The following is a 23813-nucleotide window of genomic DNA, read 5'->3' on the forward strand; positions in this document are numbered from 1 at the left end:
GGGAAGCATGGAAAGTAAAGCTACAGGGGTGGATTGTACCCAGATGACCAAATGACCAAGTGGCTTGGATGGACCTTTCACCTACTTAGCAACAGGGAGACATTAAAGGTTGGGGTGTTTTTGTTTTTGTTTTTTTTTTGAGACTTAGTTTTGCTCTGTTGCCCAGGCTGGAGTGCTGTGGTGCAATCTCAGCTCACTGCAACCTCCGTCTCCCAAGGTTCAAGCGATTCTCATGCCTCAGCCTCCCAAGTAGCTGGGATTACAGGTGTATGACACCACGCCCAGCTAATTTTTTTATTTTTGGTAGAGACGGGGTTTCACCGTGTTGGCCAGGCTGGTCTTGAACTCCTGACCTCAAGTGATCTGCCCGTCTCGGCCTCCCGAAGTGCTAGGATTACCGGTGTGAGCCACTCCACCCGGCCTGGATTATTTTTATATAATAAAGCAGGGTGTCCTCTTTGTAGGAAAGCAAAATATAATAATACAGAAAAGAAAAAAAAATGTATGACTACAACCATTCTTCAGTTTGGTGAAAGTCCTAATGAAGGTTTTTCTTTGTATATACTTTACTTTTTTAAAAAAAATGATAGCTTACTATATGTTGTTTTATAATGTGTGTTTTTCATGTAACGATGTGTTCTGAGTATGGAGTACCAACAGTTAGAAGCCTGTGTGTAGCTACGACTAGCAAATAACAACAATAACAGTAATACAGTGGAAGCTGCCAAGCACCACAGCAAGAGTTACTGCTATTCCCATTTTACAGATGAGGACTGTGAGGCACAGAGAGGCTGGGAAACTGGCCCCAGGCCCCACATCCTGGGAGTGGTGAAGCCAGGATTGGAACCCTGGCAGCCTGCCCTTGACTCTGGAGCTGCGCTATTCAGTACAGTAGCCACAAGCCATGTGGTTACTTAGGATTTAAATTAAAAATCAATTACAATTAGATAAAATTGAAAACTCAGTTCCTCAGTTGCAGTAGCCACATTTCAAGTGCTGAGCAGACGGCATGGCTACTAATGAGACAGTGTGAATATAGACGGTGGCCATCCCTGCATAGAGTTCCTTTGGCCAGAGCTGTTTAGAGCCTTCCCTTAGTCACTCTTAACCAGTCACTGGGTACTCGGTAACCAGTCCTGCAACATCTTGGGTAATATAGTTCCACAGAGTCTACAAGATGCTCGCAGCGTAGCTTAGTTCCTGCTTTTATTATTTATTTATTTTTTGAGAGATGGAGCCTTGCTCTGTCACCCAGGCTGGAATGCAATGGCGTGATCTTGGCTCACTGCAACCTCTGCCTCCCAGGTTCAAGCGATTCTCCTGCCTCAGCCTCCTGAGTATCTGGGATTACAGACATCCGCCACCATGCCCGGCTAATTTTTGTATTTTTAGTAGAGATGGGGCTTCAACATGTTGGCCAGGCTGGTCTGAAACTCCTGACCTCAAGTGATCCTCCTGCCTCAGCCTCCAAAGTGCTGGGATTACAGGCGCTAGCCACTGTGTTGGGCCTCATAATTTCTTATATAGCATTGTGCTTTACAGTTCACAAATCATTTTCATGCCCCTCTCCTGTTTGTAAAGGAAGAATTGACAGGACAGCAGGCGTGAGGGTCACATGATCATCCCCCAGGTCACAGCTAGGTGATTGGCTAAGACACAGGTCAACAAGCCACCGCTCATGGGCCGGACCCTGCTTATGTATAGCCTATAGGCCAAGAATGGTCTTTATATTTCTCAAAGGTTGAGAAAAATCAAAATAGTATTTTGTAACATGGGAAATGGTGTTGAAATTAAAACTTCGGTGTCACCTATAAATAAAGTTTTATTGGAACACAGCCACATCTGTATTGTCTATGGCTGCTTTCACTTCATAACAGCAGAGTAGAGCAATTGTGACAGAGACTGCGGCCTTGCAGAACCCCAAATATTTCCTGTCTGGCCTTTTTCAGAAAATCTGCCGGTCACTGGGTTAAGAGAATACTGCCATTGAATAGGAATTGGGAAATAGGGATGAGGGACTGAGGGAAAAGTTTTTTTTTTAAAGCAAATATTAGTATCTAGAGAATATTAGAGGTTAAGAAAAGTGGGACTACTTGCATATGAATTTATAAAGTAGGACTGTGTGTTTTTCCAAAGAAGGGAAGTTTGGCTAAACTCTTTTCACTACTTAAAAGAGCAAAAATTAGCCAAGTGTGGTGGCGTGCGCCTGTGGTTCCAGCTACTGCAAAGGATGCTGAGGTGGGAGGATTGCTTGAGCCCAGGAGTTTGAGGTTGCAGTGAGCTATGATCCGGCCACAGCACTTCAGCCTGGGCAACAGAGTGAGGCCTTGTCTGTGAAAAAAAAAAATTAAAAATAAAGTAGAGGCTGGGCACAGTGGCTCATGCCTATAATCCTAGCACAAGTGGGGTGGCGTGCGCCTGTGGTTCCAGCTACTGCAAAGGAGGCTGAAGCAGGAGGATCACATGAACCCAGGAGTTTGAGACCAGTCTGGGCAATACAGGGAGACCCCATCTCTCCAAACAATACAAAAATTAGCCAGGTGTGTTGGCTCACGCCTGTAGTTCCCAGCTCCTTGGGAGGCTGAGGTGGGAGGATTGCTTGAGGCCAGAGGCTGCAGTGAGCCACGATCTCGCCGCTGCACTCCAGCCTGGGAGACAGTAAGACCCTGTCTAAAAAAAGAAATTAAAAGATAGAGCAAAGCAGTCTGCTGTTTTAGTTTTCTGGCATTCTCTCTTATAATTTTTGCTTTTATTTCTTTGGGAAATCATAGGAGCTGTGTTGAAGAGAGACATGATTTTTGGTCTTTGTGAAAGCAGTAATTAATTTCTCACAAATAGCTTTGCTTTTGAGTGGTGACCCAATTGTGAACATGAGTGTTAAAAATTCACCTTTGTGCCCTCCCTTCTCTTCCCTTCCCTCAAAGAACAAAGCAGAAGGTAAGTATCTCAGGAGTAATCAAGAGGGAATTCTGAATTCTCCCCTGTTATTCTGAACTAAGGTGAGGTAAGACGTGGAATGAAAATGAGAGGCTTTCACCTGTAGAGGTGTTCTGAGTTTTAGAGCAGTCACACCTGTTTCTCATTGACTTCTGGAGCAAGCAAGGCTGTCTTGCCCATCTAATTTTACACTGCAGTTCATTTAATGTTTAGTTTGTTTCTTAAATTAAGGGGCTTGTCTCATTTTCATTGATACCTTGCTTCCAGTTAATGGAAATTTATAAACAGAAGAAAACACCATGTAAGTAATCAAGCTGATCATTATGTTTATTGCATCTCTTCTTTTAGTTTAATTTTAATTTTTTTTTTTTTTTTTGAGGCAGGGTCTTGGTCTGTCACCCAGGCTGGAGTACAGTGGTGCAGTCATGGCTCACTGCAGCCTCCACCTCCTGGCTGCAAATGTTCCTCCTACCTGAGCCTCCAGAGTAGCTGAACTACAGGCACATGCCACCACACCCAGCTAATTTTTGTAATTTTTGTAGAGACAGGATCTTCCTTGTTGCCCAGGCTGGTTTTGAACTCTTAGGCTCAAGCAGTCCTCCCTCCTCAGCCTCCCAAAGTGCTGGAATTACAGTTGGGAGCCATCGCACCCAGCTGCTCTTATGTTTTATTAAGGGAGCACTAACCTAAATTAGCACCAGTCATGCGAAATGGCAAGAAGCTGATAGAAGACTAAGACTGCAAAACTGTCTTCCCGTGTAGACAATACATACATACATTGTCTAGACATTTGAGGAAGATTTTGTTCATCCAGGAGTTTGTTGCAAGTAAGAAGGAAATTATGATACATTGTAGTGTTGTATCAATTTAACATTTTTGAAAAAGTTTTTGTTAAATGACCACTGAATTTTTAACCACTTAATTTTTTTTACAAGCTTACTAAATAAGTTTGTACAAATACTCAGATTATTGACACTTAGTATTAACATACCTTTCGTAAATTTGCCTTATCCATTTTGTTCTTGTATTCTAATAATAACTGTGTGGTAGAACATTGAGAAGAGAGGACGACAGCCGCAGGAAATCACTCATGTTTGCTCTTTTGGCACAGCCATGCTTGTATTGGTGAAATTTCCTTCCAGTATTTTTCTCTATGGGGATAAGCATTTAATCATTGTTGTATTAACGGCACATTTATAGCTCTTTAAAACATTTTTTGTACTTTTGTATCTTGCTTTGCAATTAGCATTTCAAAACTCTTTTTCCCATAGTTTTCATTTCTCACGACGGTGCAGTTAGTGGTTGTGACTTGGTTCTGTGCCTAATGTACTTACCTTTTCCATTGTTGCTCCCAGCTTTTTGCCATTACAAATTACACAGGGGGCTGGGCACGGTGGCTCATGCTATAATCCCAGCACCTTGGGAGGCCAAGGCAGGCAGATCACTTGAGGCCAGGAGTTTGATACCAGTGTGGCCAACATAGTGAAACCCAGTTTCTACTAAAAATACGAAAGCCGGGCATGGTGGCACACGCCTGTAATCCCAGCTACTGGGGAGGCTGAGGCATGAGAATCGCTTGAACCTGGGAGGTGGAGATTGCAGTGAACTGAGATTACGCCACTGCACTCCCGCCTGGGCAACAGAACGAGACTCTGTCTCAAAAAAAAAAAAAAAAAGATAAAAGAAATAACACAGGGATGAACATATTTTGAGTTATTTCCTTAGGACAGATTTCCAGAAGTGAAATTACTAGGTTAGGGACTAAGGTAAAAAAGCGGAGGCCAGGTATGGTGGCTTATGCCTGTAATCCCAGCACTGTAGGAGGCCAAGGTGGGTGGATCACTTGAGTCCAAGAGTTTGAGACCAGCCTGGGCAGCATAGGCGGGCCCCATCTCTACAAAAAGTATAAAAATCAGCCAGGTGTGGCGGTGTGCGCCTGTACTCCCAGCACTTTGGGAGGCCGGGGTGGGTGGATTGCTTGACCCCAGGAGTTTGAGACCAGCCTGGGGAGCATAGGGAGACCTCGTCACTACAAAAAGTATAAAAATCAGCCGGGTGTGGTGGCGCACGCCTGTAGTCCCAGCTATTTGCGAGGCTAAGGTGGTAGGATCGCTTGAGCCTGGGAGGTGGAGGCTGCAGTGAGTTGAAATTGTACCACTATACATCAGCTTTGGTGACAGAGTGAGAGACTGTCTCAGAAAATAAAAAAGAGGGGATGTGATTTCAGAGCCATCCATCCACTATTCCTGTGTAATCTGATTCTCTTTACAATGGTAAAATTGTTAAGAGTCTCACACTCTTTAGTAAAGAACTGTGATAGCTGGGTGTGGTGGGTCATGCCTGTAATCCCAGCACTTTGGGAGGCCAAGGCAGGAAGATTGCTTGAGCCCAGGAGTTCAAGACCAGCCTGGGAGACATAGTGAGGCCCTGTCTCTTTAAAAAAAACAAAAACAACAACAACAACAAAAAACAAACTATAATAAAGGGTTTTTGCATCTCATTTCATAGGTTACTATGACATCTGATTTCATAGGTTAAAAAAACCACCGCGCAGAACCTCATCGTTTTCTCTGCATTGTTCTGAATGACCGTGGCTGCTGCCTTTTTCTTTGAGCCTCTCTGTCCGCTGACACACTCCCCACACACTAGCGTGCTGCCCACGCAGAGCCCGCTTTGGCTCTCTCCACATCTTTAGTTTTTCCATCCTCACTAATTTACATCACTATTTTATTTTTTTTTTACTTAAACAGGAAAGAGCCAGACTTCTCAGAGGTCAGTGTGTTCAACAAGTGGGACCCCAGGGCTTTCTGTATGTTCAGCAAACAGAGCTTGTAGTGGCCTCCCCAAAGGATGGTAGGTTAGGAAGCAGTGAATTGGGCGCTATCCCAAAAGGCTATTGCATATTTTATTTTATTTCTTTTTTAAACAGGCTCCATCTCCATTCTGGGTTCTGATGATGCCACTACTTGTCACATTGTGGTCCTGAGGCACACAGGTATGATGAGAGAGGTGAAGGAAACCATTACTTAAACTGACCCAACCTTTGGGAGCATTGAATTTCTCGCGTTGAGTTTCCTGGTGTCTTGTTGGAAGCGGACTCCGCTTACCTTTTTTCTGGTCTGCATGGTGTCTCCCTGGTGTCCTGGTCAGAATGGGTTGGCTGGGCAGCACAGACCTTTCCGTTTTTCCCCTACAGGATATGCAAGACGAGGCGGTCCGGAGGGACAGGCGGAGTCTCGGCCTGCGCACTGCACTCCCATCAGGAATAACTTGAGTCGTTTCACCCTTGTTCTTCAGGTAATGGGGCCACCTGCTTGACACGTTGTGACAGAACCGACACCAAAGCTGAGGTCCCCTTGATCATGAACTCCATAAAATCCTTTTCTGACCACGCTCAATGTGGAAGGTGAGATCCACGCTGCTCTCATAGGTGAATTGAGATCTTGGAACCGTTGCGTACAGGACGTGGCCGTGGAAGCTGTTAGGGGAACACAGGATGCCACTGCCGTCGTGTCTGCCTCATTCCCCTGGAACAGAACCTGGCACGACGTGGGCACTGCGTCAGCAGTGGTTGAGTGAATGAGTGGGTGTTGGGCACAGGCAAGGAGTCCGTGCTGGATTTGAGATGGAAGGCTTGACTTTGAACTTGATGTCGCCTCAGGAACGTCGAGTTTGCGATTTTCACGTCGTTTTGCTCTCCCCCGGGTGTGGTAGCTCTTCATGCAGTCATTCCTCCCGCAGTTGCTTGTTAAATGCTTCCTCTCACCTACACCTTGTAGTTTCTAGGGACACAGCAGTGAAGACTAGACAGAAAGCCCGGCCCAAGATGTTTGTATTCCGAAGCCGAGAGACTGTACACAAGATGGGGTGTTGGGTGGTGAGGCGGGGCTGTGGAGAAAACCAGGCCAGGAAGATGTGGGGACCGCTAGGGGGCGAGGCATGTAGTTTTTTTTTCTTGTTCTCTTTTTGTTGTTGAGATAGGGTCTGGCTGTGTCGCCCTGTCTGGAGCGCAGTTGTGTGATCTCAGCTTACTGCAGCCTTGACTTTGCGGACTCAGGTGATTCTCCCACCTCAGCCTCCCAAGTAGCTGGGACCACAGGTGTACACCACCATACCCAGCTAGTTGTTTTTTTTTTTCTGTAGAGACAGGGTTTTGCCAAGTTGCCCAGGCTGCTCTTAAACTCTTGGGCTCAAGTGATCCTCCCAGCTGAGGGGTATAGTTTTAAATTCCAGCAGATTGGTAGTTTCCCCAAGGATTGCTGGATAAGAAGCGGCCTCTAGCCTGGGTGCCCCCACAGCACCTCATCCTCTCTCACTGCAGTAAAGTATCTGCTGCCTCCATTTGACAGAGACCGGCACTGAGGCTCAATGTGCTGGAGCACACAGGAGCTAAGTGGAGGCTGATGACACAGGCCTGCTGTCAAGACCACTGTTCACACACCTGTCCCCGAGACTCTCCTTGCTCTGTCTTTGTGTAGACCTGGCAGGCATTGCTCTCATTTTATTTGAAGTCTAAGGCAGCCATTGAGTGAACTATTCCCATCATATACAAAGGCTTAACAATCCTAGGAGTCAAAAAAGGAAAGAGAGAGTTCTCTGGGAGAGATTTGCCAGTCAATACCGATCGATTCTAAATTCTCCCTCTGCGGTCTGTGCCGAGGCTGGGCTGGCTTCATGGACATGTGACCCGTGCAGGCCCAAAATGGTATTTTCATTTTCCTGTCATCTTGGCCCCCACAGGGGGACATAATCAATGCCATTATGTTGCCACACACTCTGCTTCATGGTTCTCAGAACGTGCCTGTCAGCTCTTCCTGCTCTGTTGTAGAACTGCGATCGCTCAGGGAGTCAGAGGCAAACCTGGTGGCCCAGTGACAAGCACAGCCGTGGTGGCCACAGCTCTCCTTACTACTACTACTTGGAGTTTATTATGAGGCCCCTTGAGGCTGTGCCCTGTGTTAGGTACATCCAAGGTTCTGGTTCATCCCTTAGGAAGATTTTGTGTCTGAGAAGGCAGCGTGAAGTCTGGCAACACTTTGCCGAGTGTGAATTCGCCCAGTTGACAGGCTGTGGAAAAGGGGGTTAGTAGCTGAGTGTGGGAAACACTGGGTTCAAGAAAGTTAGTTGGATTTTTCAATCGCAGGACTTCTCAAGAGCTTCACTGTGCTAATGCGCAGTGTGACTCCTAAGGAGGGCTGCCAACAGGCAGTTGCCCAATCTTTTTTTTTTTTTTTTTAAATTTGTTTTAGAGCCAGGATTTCACCCTGTCATCCAGGCTAGTCTCAAACTTCTGGGCTCAAGCAATCCTTCCACCTCTGCCTCCCAAGTAGCTGGGAATAGAGGTGTATGCCAGCACACCTGGCCCCAAACCATTTTTTTTTTTTTTTTTTTTGAGACAGAGTCTGGCTCTGTCACCCAGGCTGGCATACAGTGATGCAGTCTTGGCTCACTGCAGCCTCTGCCTCCTGGGTTCAAGTGATTCTCCTGCCTCAGCCTCCCGAGTAGCTGGGATTACAGATGCCCACCACCACACCCAACTTACTTATTTATTTTTTCCCCCTGAGATGGAGTCTTGCTCGATTGCCCAGAGCTGGAGTGCAGTGGCGTGATCTCGGCTCACTGCAACCTCTGCCTCCCAGGTTCAAGCAATTCTCCTGCCTCAGCCTCCCAAGTAGCTGGGATTACAGGTGCGCCACCATGCCTGGCTAATTTCTTTTTTTTTTTTTTTTTTTTGAGATGGAGTCTTACTCTGTAGCCTAAGCTGGAGTGCAGTGGCACGATCTTGACTCACTGCAACCTCTGCCTCCCAGGGTGAAGCAGTTCTCCTGCCTCAGCCTCCCAAGTAGCTGGGACTACAGGCGCATGCCATAATGCCCAGCTAATTTTTTTTTTTGTATTTTAGTAGAGATGCAGTTTTACCTTGTTGCCCAGGCTGGTTGCAAACTCCTGAGCTCAAGCAATCTGCCCGCTTCAGCCTCCCAAAGTGCTGGGATTACAGGCGTGAGCCACTGCCCCCGGCCTAATTTTTGTATTTTTAGTAGAGATGGGGTTTTACCCTGTTGGCCAGGCTGGTCTCGAACTCCTAACCTCAAGTGATCCGCCCACCTCAGCCTCCCAAAGTGCTAGGATTACAGGTGTGAGCCACTGCACCTGTCTTGTGCCTGTGCTCTTCTAGAGCAAAGCTCCCCACTGGTGCATGGAGGCGGCATCACATTTGTGTTCAGATACGGATCCCCTCAGTCATCAGGGCCCCTGGGCAGGGTCCCCAGAAGCTCGCCACTGGCCTTGGCAGTGTGCTGCCAATACTTTCTTTTGCGGTGGCACGAAGATGACCTGAAGCTCTGCTGTAGAGCAAGTGTTCATGGAAACTGAGAATGAAAGTTCAAAGTGAGACCAGCGCACGCACCGGTGTCTTCTTCTGGTCTCTGACCCCTGTCTCATCTCTTTGCCAGGCTGGAAGTGCACCTCGTTGGAGGCTTCAGTGACGACAGGCAGTTGTCACAAAAACTCACTCATCAACTTCTTAGTAAGTTCATTGTTTTTTTTCTTTCCCCCAAATTGGACATAAATATGTACCCATATTTGCTTGGGTTAAAAATCCCAACTGGTACAGAACCTGAGAAGGGCACACCCACTTGGAGCAGCACAGAGAAACAGACTGCCCAGCTTGGAATTTCACAGAAAGACTGAATGCGTGGAGCTCATGTGTAGGGGTAGCAGGGCTGGGGATAAGATTTTCTACTAAAACAGCAGTGAACACATTCCAAAATAGTAAGTGCTCTGAATTGTGTGAAAACAGAGCCACCCTCCCTCCTGGCAAAAATGTCCATTTTAATCTGCAGAAAATTAAAACACTGATGATACCATTTTTTCCCTATTAGCAAATTTTTTTTTCTTTTTTTCTTTTTTTTTTTTTTCAGGGGTGGAGTCTTGCTCTGTTGCCCAGGCTGGAGTGCAGTAGCATGATCTCGGCTCACTGCAAGCTCTGCCTCCTGGGTTCAAGCAATTCTCTTGCCTCACTCTCCTGAGTAGCTGGGATCACAGGCGTGCGCCACCACACCCACCTAATTTTTGTATTTTTGGTAGAAATGGGGTTTCACCATGTTGGCCAGGCTGGTCGTGAACTTCTGATCTCTTGATGCACCTGCCTTGGCCTCTCAAAGTGCTGGGATTACAGGTGTGAGTCACCACACTTGGCCTAAATTTGCAAATATTTTCAAAAAAGAAAGAAACAAAAACAACATTGTCGTGTGTTGACTAACCACCAGGCCATGAAGTAAGCTTACTCATATGATGGTACAGCCTGTCTGGGAAGCAATTTGGCATCATGACTGAAGGCCTCACTCTGCCGCCCAGGCTGTAGTGCAGTGGCGCCATCATGGCTCACTGCAGTGTCAACCTACTGGGCTCAAGTGATCCTCCCTCCTCAGCCTCCCAAGTAGCTGTGACAAGGTGCATGCCACCATGCCCAGCTGATTTTTAAATTTTTTGTGGAGACAGGGTCTCGCCATGACTTAACTCTTAAAAAAGGTTCATATCCGGCCGGGCATGGTGGCTCATGCCTGTAATCCCAGCACTTTGGGAGGCCAAGGCAGGTGGATCACCTAAGGTCAGGAGTTCAACACCAGCCTGGGCAACATGGTGAAACCCTGTCTCTACTAAAATTACAAAAATTAGGCCGGGTGCAGTGCCTCATGCCTGTAATCCCAGCACTTTGGGAGTTCAAGGCAGGCCGATCACCTGAGGTCAGAAGTTCAAGACCAGCCTGACCAACATGGAAAAACCCCGTCTCTACTAAAAATACAAAATTAGCCGGGCATGGTGGTACATGCCTATAATCCCAGCTACTTGGGAGGCTGAGGCAGGAGAATCGCTTGAACTGGGGAGGTGTAGGTTGCGGTGAGCTGAGATGATGCCATTGCACTCCAGCATGGACATCAAGAGCAAAACTCCATCTCAAAAAAAAAAAAAAAAAAAATTATCTGGGCATGGTGGCGCACGCCTGTAATCCCAGCTATTCAGGAGGCTGAGGCAGGAGAATCACTTGAACCTAGGAGGTGGAGGTTGCAGTGAGCTGAGATCATACCACTGCACTCCAGCCTGGGTGACAGAGCGAGACTTCGTCTCAATAAATAAATAAATAGTTCATATCCTTTGACCCAGTAATACCCCTTGTGGAAATACATGCTAAGAAAATAATCTGAAATGTGCATAGAGATTTGAGCCTGAAGATGAGCAGTAGAACATTACTTATAACAGGAAATGTGATGTTATCAGAATAATAATTATGTAGTTGCTAAAAAATAACACATATAAGGGTGAGAATTACATGGGAAAATACCTGTGCACAAGCAAATCAGGATATAAAATTGTCGGCTGGGCGCGGTGGCTCATTCCTGTAATCCCAGAACTTTGGGCAGCCAAGGCAGGTGGATCACTTGAGGTCAGGAGTTCGAGACCAGCCTGGCCAACATGGTGAAACCCCATCTGTCTCTACTGAAAATACAAAAATTAGCCAGGCATGGTGGCGCACGCCTGTAATTCCAGCTACTCGGGAGGCTGAGGCAGGAAAATCGCTTGAACCTGGGAGGTGGAGATGATGATGAGCAGAGATCGCTCCACTGCACTCTAGCCTGGGTGACAGAGCAAGACTCCATCTCAAAAAATAAAAGATATAAAATTGTCTTTATGGTCAGCTCTGCTGAGCATAGAAAAATATGGAAGAAAATCCACTAATTATTAACAGTGCTAGGATTATGGACATTAAAAACCGACTTCCTTATGTTCTCCTGTATTTTTCAAATCTGTTAGAGTGGCCAGATTTTTGTTTTTGTAATTCTGATAAACAGGAAAACAGTTTACTTAGGAGAAAAGTAAAAATCTTACGAATCCATGGGTCCCCGCAAAACCCTCAGAATGAAGAGAAAAATGGGAAGGCTCAGCCCAGGCTCCTTCGGGCCTGAGGCTGAGAATGTGGCCGTCTCCTGGCGGTCAGGGTTCTGTGGTGTCAGCTCCTTAGCGTCTGGCCCCATAGGCCAGGCTGTGGCAGTGTGGGCGCAGGCTGTAGGGTGGAGCACACTCAGTTGGCTGCCGTCCCTCCCTATCCTTGGCTTGCTCAGCAGTTTGTTCTGGTAACTAGAGGAACTTTTCTGACATCTGGTCTTAAAATTCTCATCATAAGTGAATTTGACAGGCAAGAAGATGACATTCACTTAGTGACATTACGTGTGACAGGTAAGTTCTGCCATTTGCCCCAAAGCGAAGATGTGGGTCTCAGGACCGTTTTGTCCCCAGTCTTGCAGTGGGCCCAAGCACCGGCACACACTGCTGTCACTGCTTGGCCACCGTCTGTCCCGGCTCTTCCTGTGGTGGGATGGCCTTCCCCTTCCTCTTGCCCTCGTCCACCATCTGCCCGGCCTCAGTTCCAATGCAGCCCCCTTGTCTCCCAGGAAGGAGGGCACTGGATCTCAGAGGAGCTGCCACCCGTGTGGCAGACAGGGTGCACAGAGAAGGTGGGGTGGGAGTGGGGACCGATTCTGCAGCTGCCAGTTTGTTCAGTATAAACCCCCCTGCCTTGGGACAGGGTAGGGAAACAGGGCCACAATCCCTTTCATTTTCTGGAATTTTCCTCCCTTTCTGCATTGAGGAGCTCCTCCTTCACCTTTATTATACGAAGTAAAGTGTATCTTCAACATTTTTATTTTGTAGAATTAAATGACCGGGAAGAAAACGAAAACCACTTTCCAATAATATATGGCATTGGTAAGTAGTGTGCATCTTTTGTGGGTTGGAGGCTTGGTCACATGTGCAGTTAAAAGTCTAATTCAGCAAACCAATGACCCCACTGCTGTCAGGATGGGACAGCCTTGGGTTCAGATCCCAGCTACTCCGAACATCTGCCGTGAGGCCTTGGGCAAGTAGCTTAACTTCTCTAAGCTTTACCTATAAAACTGAGATAACATTCACTTCTTAAGACTTTGAAGAAGCAATGTGGTAGCAAATAGAAAGCACAGGCCATGCCCACCCTTCCCAGGAGCTGGGGGAGTGCCTGGTTTGTTTCCCTCTCTCCCCAGCACCCCAGGCCCGGCGTGCTTTTCTCCTGCCAGTGCTCTGGGGTAGGAAGGCAGGCACTGGAATCCTTTTATACATCAGGAACTGAGGAAGGTTTTGCTTGAGAACAGAAATCCTCCAAAGTGTAAAACTCTCAGGCTAGAGAAAACCTAGAACCATCCTCCCTGCTTGGCAGCCCCAGGACTCCCACGGAAAAGGCATCATGGAATCGGCTCTATTTCAGAGGGCTTCTGCTGTAGCGGTGATACTTGATTGATTTAGCTGGGTGGTAGGTACACAGTGTTCACTGTTCTATTCTCTGTAACTTCGTGTATGTATAAAATACTAAATTGTGAAGATTCAAACAGAACGATCACAGTTCACCCACCCACCCCTGGCCATACACCAGTAGGGCTGACCAGAGGTTTTGCTACACGTCTGACTGAAGGAATGGCTGCCTCCCAGGTGGAAAGCAGCTCTTGGTTTAGAACAAAATCTCACCGAGTCCAGCTCGGGCCTCAGCGATTTTCACCGAGATGCTTGGGGTAAAGGTTGCATTTTCCCCCTCCAGGGAGGGGGAAGTCCAGATACTTAGGAGCCATTCTGTTCACTTTCCGGTCTTTCTCTTAGGAGTGGTGGTAGAAATGTAAGACTGTGCAGACTTTCCACTTTGGTCCTTTGTCAATTCAGAGTCATCCTTTTGTCCCTCACAGCTGTCAACATTAAGACTGCAGAGATTTACAGAGCCTCCTTTCAAGATCGGGGTCCGGAGGAGCAGCTGCGTGCTGCGCAAACTTTAGCAGGAGGACCAGTGAGTTTCAAATCATCTTTGTTAAGGGGTTAAAAAAAAAAAAAAAAACATCAAATGTCAAGGCCTTAAGTTTTCGGAATCTTAGAAAAGTTTATGCTGTCAGCTTCTTTATAGCTGTAAATTATCAGGGACCAGCACATACATACACCCCTCTCCACACTCACTGTCTCAAAATAGTAATGAACATCTTTAGGTCATCAGCTCCAGTTCTATGCCTAAAAGGTGTGGGAGGTATGTGTGAACCCCAGCATCCGAATGCAAAGAGAACAAACTTCTGTTACTTCATAAGAGCTTTTCCTATAAAGTTCTACAAAGAGAGGAGAACTGGGACGCAGGAGAAGTTTCTCCCCTCTGCACTCGGGACTATGCATTCTTTTGGACCGGGTCACTGAAGAGCAATTTGCTGGAACAATTTAATTAACCCAAAATAATGATCAAATTAATTTAAAGTCTGATTCCCTTAGGGTGCTTAATTAAATTATACTGTAATTTTAAAAGTTAGAAAACTGAAAACCCAAGGTTTATATGCCATTTGAGGAATGGGTGAAAGAATTCTTTAAAAATGCTCAAAGTGTGAAAAAACAGAAATCACATTCAGGCCACCCCAAAGAAATCTTCTCGTTTATGAAATGCTGATGTTTTTCACTGGAAAATGTGTTTGGATTCAGAGCCAACCCTTTTAACATTTTTAGGACTTCTCAAGGAGTGTAACAGGCCTAGTTTAGTTGATATTCAGAACATATTTCAGTGTCAGTTACCAAAGTGAATATTGCTAGGTAAGCTGAGGCTGCCATTGGCAAATTTGGGAATTCAGGGACTGGATCATTTGGCAAATTAGCTTCATCTTTTGATGGGGCAGCAGGTACTGTATGCTTTTAAATTGCAAGGTGATCAGTTGTTTGGGGTATAAATAATGAGGCAGTGAGGAACACAGACTTTAGTCAGACGTGGCTGAGTTTGAGGCCCAGCTCTGAGGCTTACTGGACACATGACCTGGGAAATGGGCCCCGTTTCTCTGAGCCTCAAGTTTTCACCCCAAATGGGAAAAAACACCCTCGTCCTGTGGGACTGCTGTTGGCACTCAACAGTCATGTGTGTGCCCCACAGTGTGCAGCACATTGTCCCCATAAATACAACCAACGTTGTCAAGCAACAAGTCTAGATTTTTGGTTTAGGAAAAAAGGCATCAGTATCATTAGAGGGGATGGGAAAGAGCAAAAGTGGCTTTATCTGTAAAGGCTTCCTGGAATTATTGACTTGTAATTGAATAGGTGCTAGGCGAGAGAGAGATAAAAGTCATGAGGATGTTTCAGACAGGATGGTCGTTGGGAGCATGAAGGTGTGAATCAAGCCAAACTGTTTATCTTTTCATTTGGCCAGATGGTAGGGGACACACAGGAGTGTCACAGGAGTGAGGATCGTCAGGAGCATCACCAGCTGACTCGGGTGAAGATAAATTCTCTTGACCATCATATTCCTCATTCTCTTCACTGTCAGCACTGAGGCCTTTTTCGAGTGCTTTCTGAACCTTCTCATAGTTAAAGTGGTGAATTTTATTGAAAACACTTGTTTTAAAATTTGTCTGTTTTATCTAAAAATTTGATTGTGTCTAAATGATTACCTTGTAAGCCCTTGTGGGAGCCAGTGTGGTATAATAGAGGTCAGAAACAGGAGTCAGGGACCCCAGGTTTTGGCACCTCATTGTCATTTATTAGCTCCATGACCGTAGGCAAGTCGCTTAACCTTTCTGCATCTTAGTTTCCTCACCTCCAAAATGTTAGACCAGAATCAGACGTTTTTATGCTATACATTTTTTTTTTTTGAGACAGGGTTTTACTCTGTTCCAGGCTGGAGTGCAGTGGCACAATCATAGCTTACTGTAGCCTCAAACTCCCAGGCTCAAGCGATCCTCCTACCTCTGCCTCCCAAGTAGCTAGGACTACAGGTGTGCACCACCACACCCAGCTAATTTATTTCTCACTGTGTTGCCCAGGCTGATCTGAAACTCCTGGCCTCAAGTGATTCTTCTGCCTTGGCCTCCCAAAGAATTTTATTTTTCTTTTCAATGACACTTTAAAAAAAAAATTTTTTTAAATTTTTTAAAATTATACTTTAAGTTTTAGGGTGCGTGTGCACAACGTGCAGGTTTGTTACATATGTATACATGTGCCATGTTGGTGTGCTGCACCCATTAACTCTTCATTTAACATTAGGTATATCTCCTAATGCTATCCCTCCTCCCTCCCCCCACCCCACAACAAGCACCAGTGTATGATGTTCCCCTTCCTGTGTCCATGTATTCTCATTCTTCAATTCCTACCTATGAGTGAGAACATGCGGTGTTTGGTTTTTTGTCCTTGAGATAGTTTGCTGAGAATGATGGTTTCAAGCTTCATCCATGTCCCTACAAAGGACATGAACTCATCATTTTTTATGGCTGCATAGTATTCCATGGTGTATATGTGCCACATTTTCCTAATCCGGTCTATCATTGATGGACATTTGGGTTAGTTCCAAGTCTTTGCTATTGTGAATAGTGCCACAATAAACATACGTGTGCATGTGTCTTTATAGCAGCATGATTTATAATCCTTTGGGTATATACCCAGTAATGGGATGGCTGGATCAAATGGTATTTCTAGTTCTAGATCCCTGAGGAATCGCCACACTGACTTCCACAAGAGTTGAACTAGTTTAGAGTCCCGCCAACAGTGTAAAAGTGTTCCTATTTCTCCACATCCTCTCCAGCACCTGTTGTTTCCTGACTTTTTAATGATGGCCATTCTAACTGGTGTGAGATGGTATCTCATTGTGGTTTTGATTTGCATTTCTCTGATGGCCAGTGATGATGAGCATTTTTTCATGTGTCTTTTGGCTGCATAAATGTCTTCTTTTGAGAAGTGTCTGTTCATATCCTTCACACACTTTTTGATGGGGTTGTTTGTTTTTTTCTTGTAAATTTGTTTGAGTTCATTGTAGATTCTGGATATTAGCCCTTTGTCAGATGAGTAGACTGCAAAAATTTTCTCTCATTTTGTAGGTTGCCTGTTCACTCTGATGGTAGTTTCTTTTGCTGTGCAGAAGCTCTTTAGTTTAATTAGATCCCATTTGTCAATTTTGGCTTTTGTTGCCGTTGCTTTTGGTGTTTTAGACATGAAGTCCTTGCCCATGCCTATGTCCTGAATGGTATTGGCTAGGTTTTCTTCTAGGGTTTTTATGGTTTTAGGTCTAACATTTAAGTCTTTAATCCATCTTGAATTAATTTTTGTATAAGATGTAAGGAAGGGATCCAGTTTCAGCTTTCTACATATGGCTAGCCAGTTTTCCCAGCACCATTTATTAAATAGGGAATCCTTTCCCCATTTCTTGTTTTTGTCAGGTTTGTCAAAGATCAGATAGTTGTAGATATTTGGCATTATTTCTGAGGGCTCTATTCTGTTCCATTGGTCTATATCTCTGTATTGGTACCAGTACCATGCTGTTTTGGTGACTGTAGCCTTGTAGTATAGTTTGAAGTCAGGTAGCATGATGCCTCCAGCTTTGTTTTTTTGGCTTAGGAGTGACTTGGCAATGCGGGCTCTTTTTTGGTTCCATATGAACTTTAAAGTAGTTTTTTCCAATTCTGTGAAGAAAGTCATTGGTAGCTTGATGGGGATGGCATTGAATCTATAAATTACCTTGGGCAGTGTGGCCGTTTTCATGATATTGATTCTTCCTACCCATGAGCATGGAATGTTCTTCCATTTGTTTGTATCTTCTTTTATTTCATTGAGCAGTGGTTTGCAGTTCTCCTTGAAGAGGTCCCTCACATCCCTTGTAAGTTGGATTCCTAGGTATTTTATTCTCTTTGAAGCAATTGTGAATGGGAGTTCACTCATGATTTGGCTCTCTGTTTGTCTGTTATTGGTGTATAAGAATGCTTGTGATTTTTGCACATTGATTCTGTATCCTGAGACTTTGCTGAAGTTACCTATCAGTTTAAGGAGATTTTGGGCTGAGACAGTGGGGTTTTCTAGATATACAATCATGTCATCTGCAAACAGGGACAATTTGACTTCCTCTTTTCCTAACTGAATACCCTTTATTTCCTTCTCCTGCCTCATTGCCCTGGCCAGAGCTTCCAACACTGTGTTGAATAGGAGTGGTGAGAGAGGGCATCCCTGTCTTGTGCCAGTTTTCAAAGGGAATGCTTCCAGTTTTTGCCCATTCAGTATGATATTGGCTGTGGGTTTGTCATAGATAGCTTTTATTATTTTGAGATACGTCCCATCAATACCCAATTTATTGAGAGTTTTTAGCATGAAGGGTTGTTGAATTTTGTCAAAGGCCTTTCTGCATCTATTGAGATAATCATGTGGTTTTTGTCGTTGGTTCTGTTTATATGCTGGATTAGATTTATTGATTTGTGTATGTTGAACCAGCCTTGCATCCCAGGGATGAAGCCCACTTGATCATGGTGGATAAGCTTTTTGATGTGCTGCTGGATTCGGTTTGCCAGTATTTTATTGAGGATTTTTGCATCGATGTTCATCAGGGATATTGGCCTAAAATTCTCTTTTTTTGTTGTGTCTCTGCCAGGCTTTGGTATCAGGATAATGCTGGCCTCATGAAGTGAGTTAGGAAGGATTCCCTCTTTTTCTATTGATTGGAATAGTTTCAGAAGGAATGGTACCAGCTCCTCCTTTTACCTCTGGTAGAATTCGGCTGTGAATCCATCTGGTCCCGGACTTTTTTTGGTTGGTAAGCTGTTAATTATTGCCTCAATTTCAGAGCCTGTTATTGGTCTATTCAGAGATGCAACTTCTTCCTGGTTTAGTCTTGGGAGGGTGTATGTGTCGAGGAATTTATCCATTTCTTGTAGATTTTCTAGTTTATTTGTGTAGAGGTGTTTATAGTATTCCGTGATGGTAGTTTGTATTTCTGTGGGATCAGTGGTGATATCCCCTTTATCATTCAGTGAAACTTTTTACAAATAAAAACTTTACTCAAAACCCTGTTATACAAGACAGAGCTGATCTGCTAGGGAGTTAGAAGCCCCAACTGCTTACCTAACCCTTCCTTCTCAGAGTCCTCCCAGGGAACTTAAGGCTCAGGAGGACACAGTTGGAAAATCCCTGGACTAGATCCCTTAGGTCCCTTCTAGAATGTAGCAATTTCTGAATCTTATATTGATAAATGGAGTGGAATTTCTTAAAAACAATTTTGAGGAGGCAATGCAGTTTTAAATACGTACGTATTGTATGCCATGCCGTAGGATATTGCTAGATACAGTGAGCAATAGGAAAAGGTAAACACAGCTCTTCCTTTAAGCAGCACACTTAGAAGAGTAAGAGGGGAACAAAAGAGCTATAACTTATATATGATATTATACGTATTATATGTAATATAATATATAATAGATAATTTATTGTTATAACACAACTCATGCTACATAGAGATTGAAGTCAACAAGAATTTTCTCCCTAAAAATAACTACAGAGATTAAGAATAGAGAAAGGAAAATGAATGTGTATGTTTTAATTCTGCAAAAAGTTTGGGCACAGTGGCTCAGCCTGTAATCCCAGCAGAAGGATAACTTGAGCTCAGGAGTTCGAGACCAGCCTGTGCAGCATAATGAGACCTCGTATCTACAAAACAATTTTGAAAATTAGCCAGGCATGGCGGCGAGCACTTGTATTCCCAGGTACTCAGGAGGCTGAGGTGGGAGGATCACTTGATCCCTGGGGTCAAGGCTGCAGTGAGCCACGATCAAACCACTGTACCCCAGCCTATGTAACAGAGCGACTGTCTCAAAAATAATATTTGTCAAAATAGCATGTCTTTGTATCACTGCCACATTGCTTGTCTGAAGCGAAGCTGACTCACTTTGTTATCAGAAGTGATCTCACCAAAGACCAAGTTGTCCAGTTGCCTTGGAGTGTAGGTCATGCGTTGCCGGTACCCTGGGGCTGTGTACAGTGGCCAGGCTGAGGGGACCTTGTGGTTACCCCCATGGGACTTGTAACTTGTCAGGTGGGAAGGTGGCACCAAGTGAAGAAGGGTAGGGTCCTTGGTTTTGGCCTCACGTGGTTCTTCCCAGAATGAATGGTGAAAAAAGAATAATTCTGCAGAAAAATTTAAGTTCTATTTTGTTTACTTTTTGGATGGGAGATAGGTATACACATGGCACTAAAATTCAAAAGGAACTTAAGGAGGCCAGGCACAGTGGCTCACACCTGCAATCCCAGCACTTTGGGAAGCCGGGGCGGGCAGATCACTTGAGGTCAAGAGTTCGAGACTAGAATGGCCAACATGGTGAAACCCCCCGTCTCTACTAAAAATACAAAAATTAGCTGGGCATGGTGGTGTGTGCCTGTAATCCCAGCTACTTGGGAGGCTGAGGCAAGAGAATCACTTGAACCCAGGAGGCAGAGGTTGCAGTGAGCAAGGTCATGCCATTGCACTCTAGCCTGGGCAACAGAGTGAGACTCCATCTCAAAAAATAAAAATCAAAACAGCGGCTTCCTCTGGGAAGTGGGGCTGGAAGACTTTTACTTTTTCTGTTATACTTTTGTACTATTGCAAATTTTAAAATCATGTATTTTAAAGTAAATCTAGAAGAAATTATGCACTTAATTTTTCTGGGTGAATTGTGTTATAGAGGTAATAGAGGATTATTAAAATTTCTTTCTTTTTTTTTTGTTTCCCAGATAGCAGACCCCATGTTAGCTGAAATGGGGAAAAACTTGAAGGAGGCCATGAAGATGCTGGAGGACAGTCAGAGGTGAGTAGGACAGAGGTGACCCTGTTCAACGAGTTCAGCCTGCTGTGAAGCCAGTGGCTCCGGTTTCCTTCTGTTAAAGGTGCCTCTTGGCTTCGCAGTGTCACACACAGCTTCGGCTCACTTGAAAATTGGCATTTGTCTTGGGTAAAAGGTGCCTTGTAATTAAAGGATTTTGAAATTGAGAGGAAAGACTTATACTATTTAATTCTGTCTATTAAGAGTTTCATTTACTTAATATATTGATTTGACTCTATAAATACTTATTATATATTCAGGTCATATAGAGCACCAAGTAAACAAGAAGTGGGTGGAACTTTTTTGTCGCATATTCTTGTCTTTTCCAGAAACTCAAACGATACCTGAAACTGGAGGCAGGGAGATGTGATAAATGTGTTTGAAATCCTGCCTCAGTCACTGGGAGGTTATAGGCAACATGGTCATGTTTGCATGTTCAGGAGTTAGAAATTTGGTATGATGAAACAAATGAACAGCTTTTTCTTTTGTTTAAATTAGAAGAACAGAAGAGGAAAATGGAAAGGAGCTCATATCCGGAGATATTCCAGGCCCACTCCAGGGCAGGTAGGTGGCAATGAGGATCCATACCTTTAGTTAAGGTGTAAATTTTTGTTTGTTTGTTTCTGAGACGGAGTCGTGCTCTGTTGCCCAGGATGGGGTGCAGTGGTGCAATCTGGGCTCACTGCAACCTCCGCCTCCCGGGTTCAAGCAGTTCTTTCTCATGCCTCAGCCTCCCGAGTAGCTGGGATTACAAGCGTGCACCATCATATCTGGCTAATTTTTGTATTTTCAGTAGAGATGGGATTTTGCCATGTTGGCCAGGCTGGTTTCTAACTTCTGACCTTGACCTCAGGTGATCTGCCCACCTCGGCCTCCCAAAGTGCTTGGATTACAGGTGTGAGCCACTGTGCCCGGCCTACATTTTTCTTAAACCGGTGTCTTATCATCATTGATTTATGGTTTTAGTTTGAATGAACACATAGCAAATTTAAATAGACTTATGTGCAGTATAACATTAGAAAACTGAAGTGCCGTTGGCTGGTTGGTGATATTGCTGCACCTACTGGCTTCTCTCCCTCTCCCATTTGGAATTTAATAGAGGCTGAGTACAGTGGGTCACACCTGTAATCCCAGCACTTTGGGAGACCAAGGAGGGAGGATCACTTGAGCCCAGGAGTTCAAGGTTATGGCGATCTGTGATTGTACCACTGCACTCCAGCCTGAGTGATAGAGACACTCTCTAATTTTGAGACAGAGTCTCGCTCTGTCGCCAGGCTGGAGTGCCGTGGCGTGATCTCGGCTCACGGCAACCTCTGCCTCCCGGGTTCAAGCGATTCTCCTGCCTCAGCCTCCCGAGTGGCTGGGATTACAGGCACCCACCACCATGCCTAGCTAATTTTTGTCTTTTTAGTAGAGACGGGGTTTCACCCTGTTGCTCAGGCTGGTCTCCAACTCCTGACGTCAGATGATCCACCTACTTCAGCTTCCCAAATTGCTGGGATTATAGGCATGAGTCATGGTGCCCGGCCCCTTATTTTATTTATTTATTTTTTTGAGTTTTTCTCTGTCACCCAGACTGGATTGTAGTGGCACGATCTCAGCTCACTGAAACCTTCGCCTCCTGGGTTCAAGCAATTCTCTGTCTCAGCCTCCTGAGTAGCTGGAATTACAGGTGTCCGCCACTACGCTGGCTAATTTTGCATTTTTAGTAGAGACGGGGTTTCACCATCTTGGCCAGGCTGGTCTTGAACTCCTGACCTCATAATCCACCCGCCTCGGCCTCTCAAAGTGCTGTGATTACAGGCATGAGCCATTGTGTCCGACCCCTTACGTTTTTTAAAAGCAACCTTATTGAAATAGAATTCACATAACATACAACTTCCCCATTTAAGGCATACAATTCAATGGCTTTTAGTATATTCACAAATCCTTTCTTTTTGTGTATATGTACCACATTTTCTTTGTCCATTCATCTGTTGATGAATACTTAGGTTGATTTTGTATTTTGGCTGTTTTGAATAGTGCTGCAATAAACATAGAAGTGCAGATGTGTCTTTGATATACTGAGTTTCTTTCTTGTGGGCATATACCCAGCAGTGTGATTGCCGAATTATACGATACTTCTATTTTTAGCTTATTGAGGACCCTCCATGCAGTTTTCCATAGTGGATAAACTATTTTACATTCCCACCGGCCGGGCACGGTGGCTCACGCCGGTAATCCCAGCTCTTTGGGAGGCTGAGGAGGGAGGATAATGAGGTCAAGAGATCAAAAACATCCTGGCCAAAATGGTGAAACCCCATCTCTACTAAAAACACAAAAAATAGCTGGGCGTGGTGGCAAATGCCTGTAGTCCCAGCTACTCGGGAGACTGAGGCAGGAGAATGCTGGAACCCATGAGGCGGAGGTTGCAGTGAGCCCCTCCCGGGAGGTTGCAGTGAGATCCGCGCCCTTGCACTACTCCAGCCTGGGCGACAGAGAGAGAGACTCTGTCTCAAAACAAACAAACAAAAAACATTCCCACCAAGAGTGTTTGAGTGCTCCTGTTTATCTGTGTCCTTGTCAGCATTTGTTGTTTTCTGACTTTCTGATAGTCGCCATTTTAATTGAGGTTAGATGAAATTTTACTGTGGTTTTGATGTGCATTTCTGTGATGATTAGTGATGTTAAACAAGTTTGCATATACCTGTTAGCCACTTGTATGTCTTCTGTTGGAAAATAGCCATTGAGATCTTTTGCCTTTTTTTTTTTTTTTTGCCAATGCTGTCGTTTATTTCGCGGAGTGGGGGTGTGGGGGTTAGTGGGGTGTGGTGGCCGTGGTGGGGGCACTGCTGCCTCAGTTTGTCAGTACATTAATCACGGCAGCGGGACCCCAGCCTTTGCAGCCTCGCCCCCGCGCCCTGCGCAGCCAGGACGGCCCGCCCCTCGGCGCAGGTGCTGGAGGGAGCCAGGGTGCTGCTCGCGGAGGTCACCGCGGGACGCGCGTCGATGGCTGCTGGGCAGGTTATTGCGTGAGCGCGGTGGGGGCAGCGGGAAGCCGGCGGGCCAAGTATTGCGCTTAGAATAACAATCCTCATCAGAGGCTACCTAGGGGGCAGGGGGCGGGCGGGGCTCCACAGCTGGCTCCTCTCTGCCACTGGGTCGCTCTGTCCCTATTTTACAGCTGGGGAAACTGAGGCACGGAGGTGAAGGGAGCCCCCTCGCACGTGAGGCCGCCGCCGGGGGCAGGGGCGATGG

The 23813-nt window shown here is 45.3% G+C and overlaps 1 protein-coding gene across 3 annotated transcripts in view; it reads left to right on the forward strand.

The window, feature by feature from the left end:
* The window catches only part of LOC100454450 (protein N-terminal asparagine amidohydrolase-like), a 34558-nt gene that overhangs the window by 2005 nt on the left and 8740 nt on the right, over window positions 1-23813 (forward strand). For 2 of the 3 annotated variants that reach the window (XM_063717204.1, XM_063717205.1), the window contains exons 2-11: window positions 5688-5790; window positions 5867-5932; window positions 6235-6343; window positions 9390-9462; window positions 12117-12171; window positions 12646-12699; window positions 13701-13798; window positions 15179-15244; window positions 20488-20561; window positions 21075-21140. In XM_063717204.1, the coding sequence (XP_063573274.1) occupies window positions 5688-5790; window positions 5867-5932; window positions 6235-6343; window positions 9390-9462; window positions 12117-12171; window positions 12646-12699; window positions 13701-13798; window positions 15179-15244; window positions 20488-20561; window positions 21075-21140 (764 nt within the window). Of the gene's footprint in view, window positions 1-5687; window positions 5791-5866; window positions 5933-6234; window positions 6344-9389; window positions 9463-12116; window positions 12172-12645; window positions 12700-13700; window positions 13799-15178; window positions 15245-18376; window positions 18539-20487; window positions 20562-21074; window positions 21141-23813 lie in introns of those variants that run through there. The other variant, XR_010137727.1, reaches the window with a different exon arrangement.

Source organism: Pongo abelii, chromosome 18 (genome assembly GCF_028885655.2).
Source record: "Pongo abelii isolate AG06213 chromosome 18, NHGRI_mPonAbe1-v2.0_pri, whole genome shotgun sequence".
Lineage (NCBI taxonomy): Eukaryota > Metazoa > Chordata > Mammalia > Primates > Hominidae > Pongo > Pongo abelii.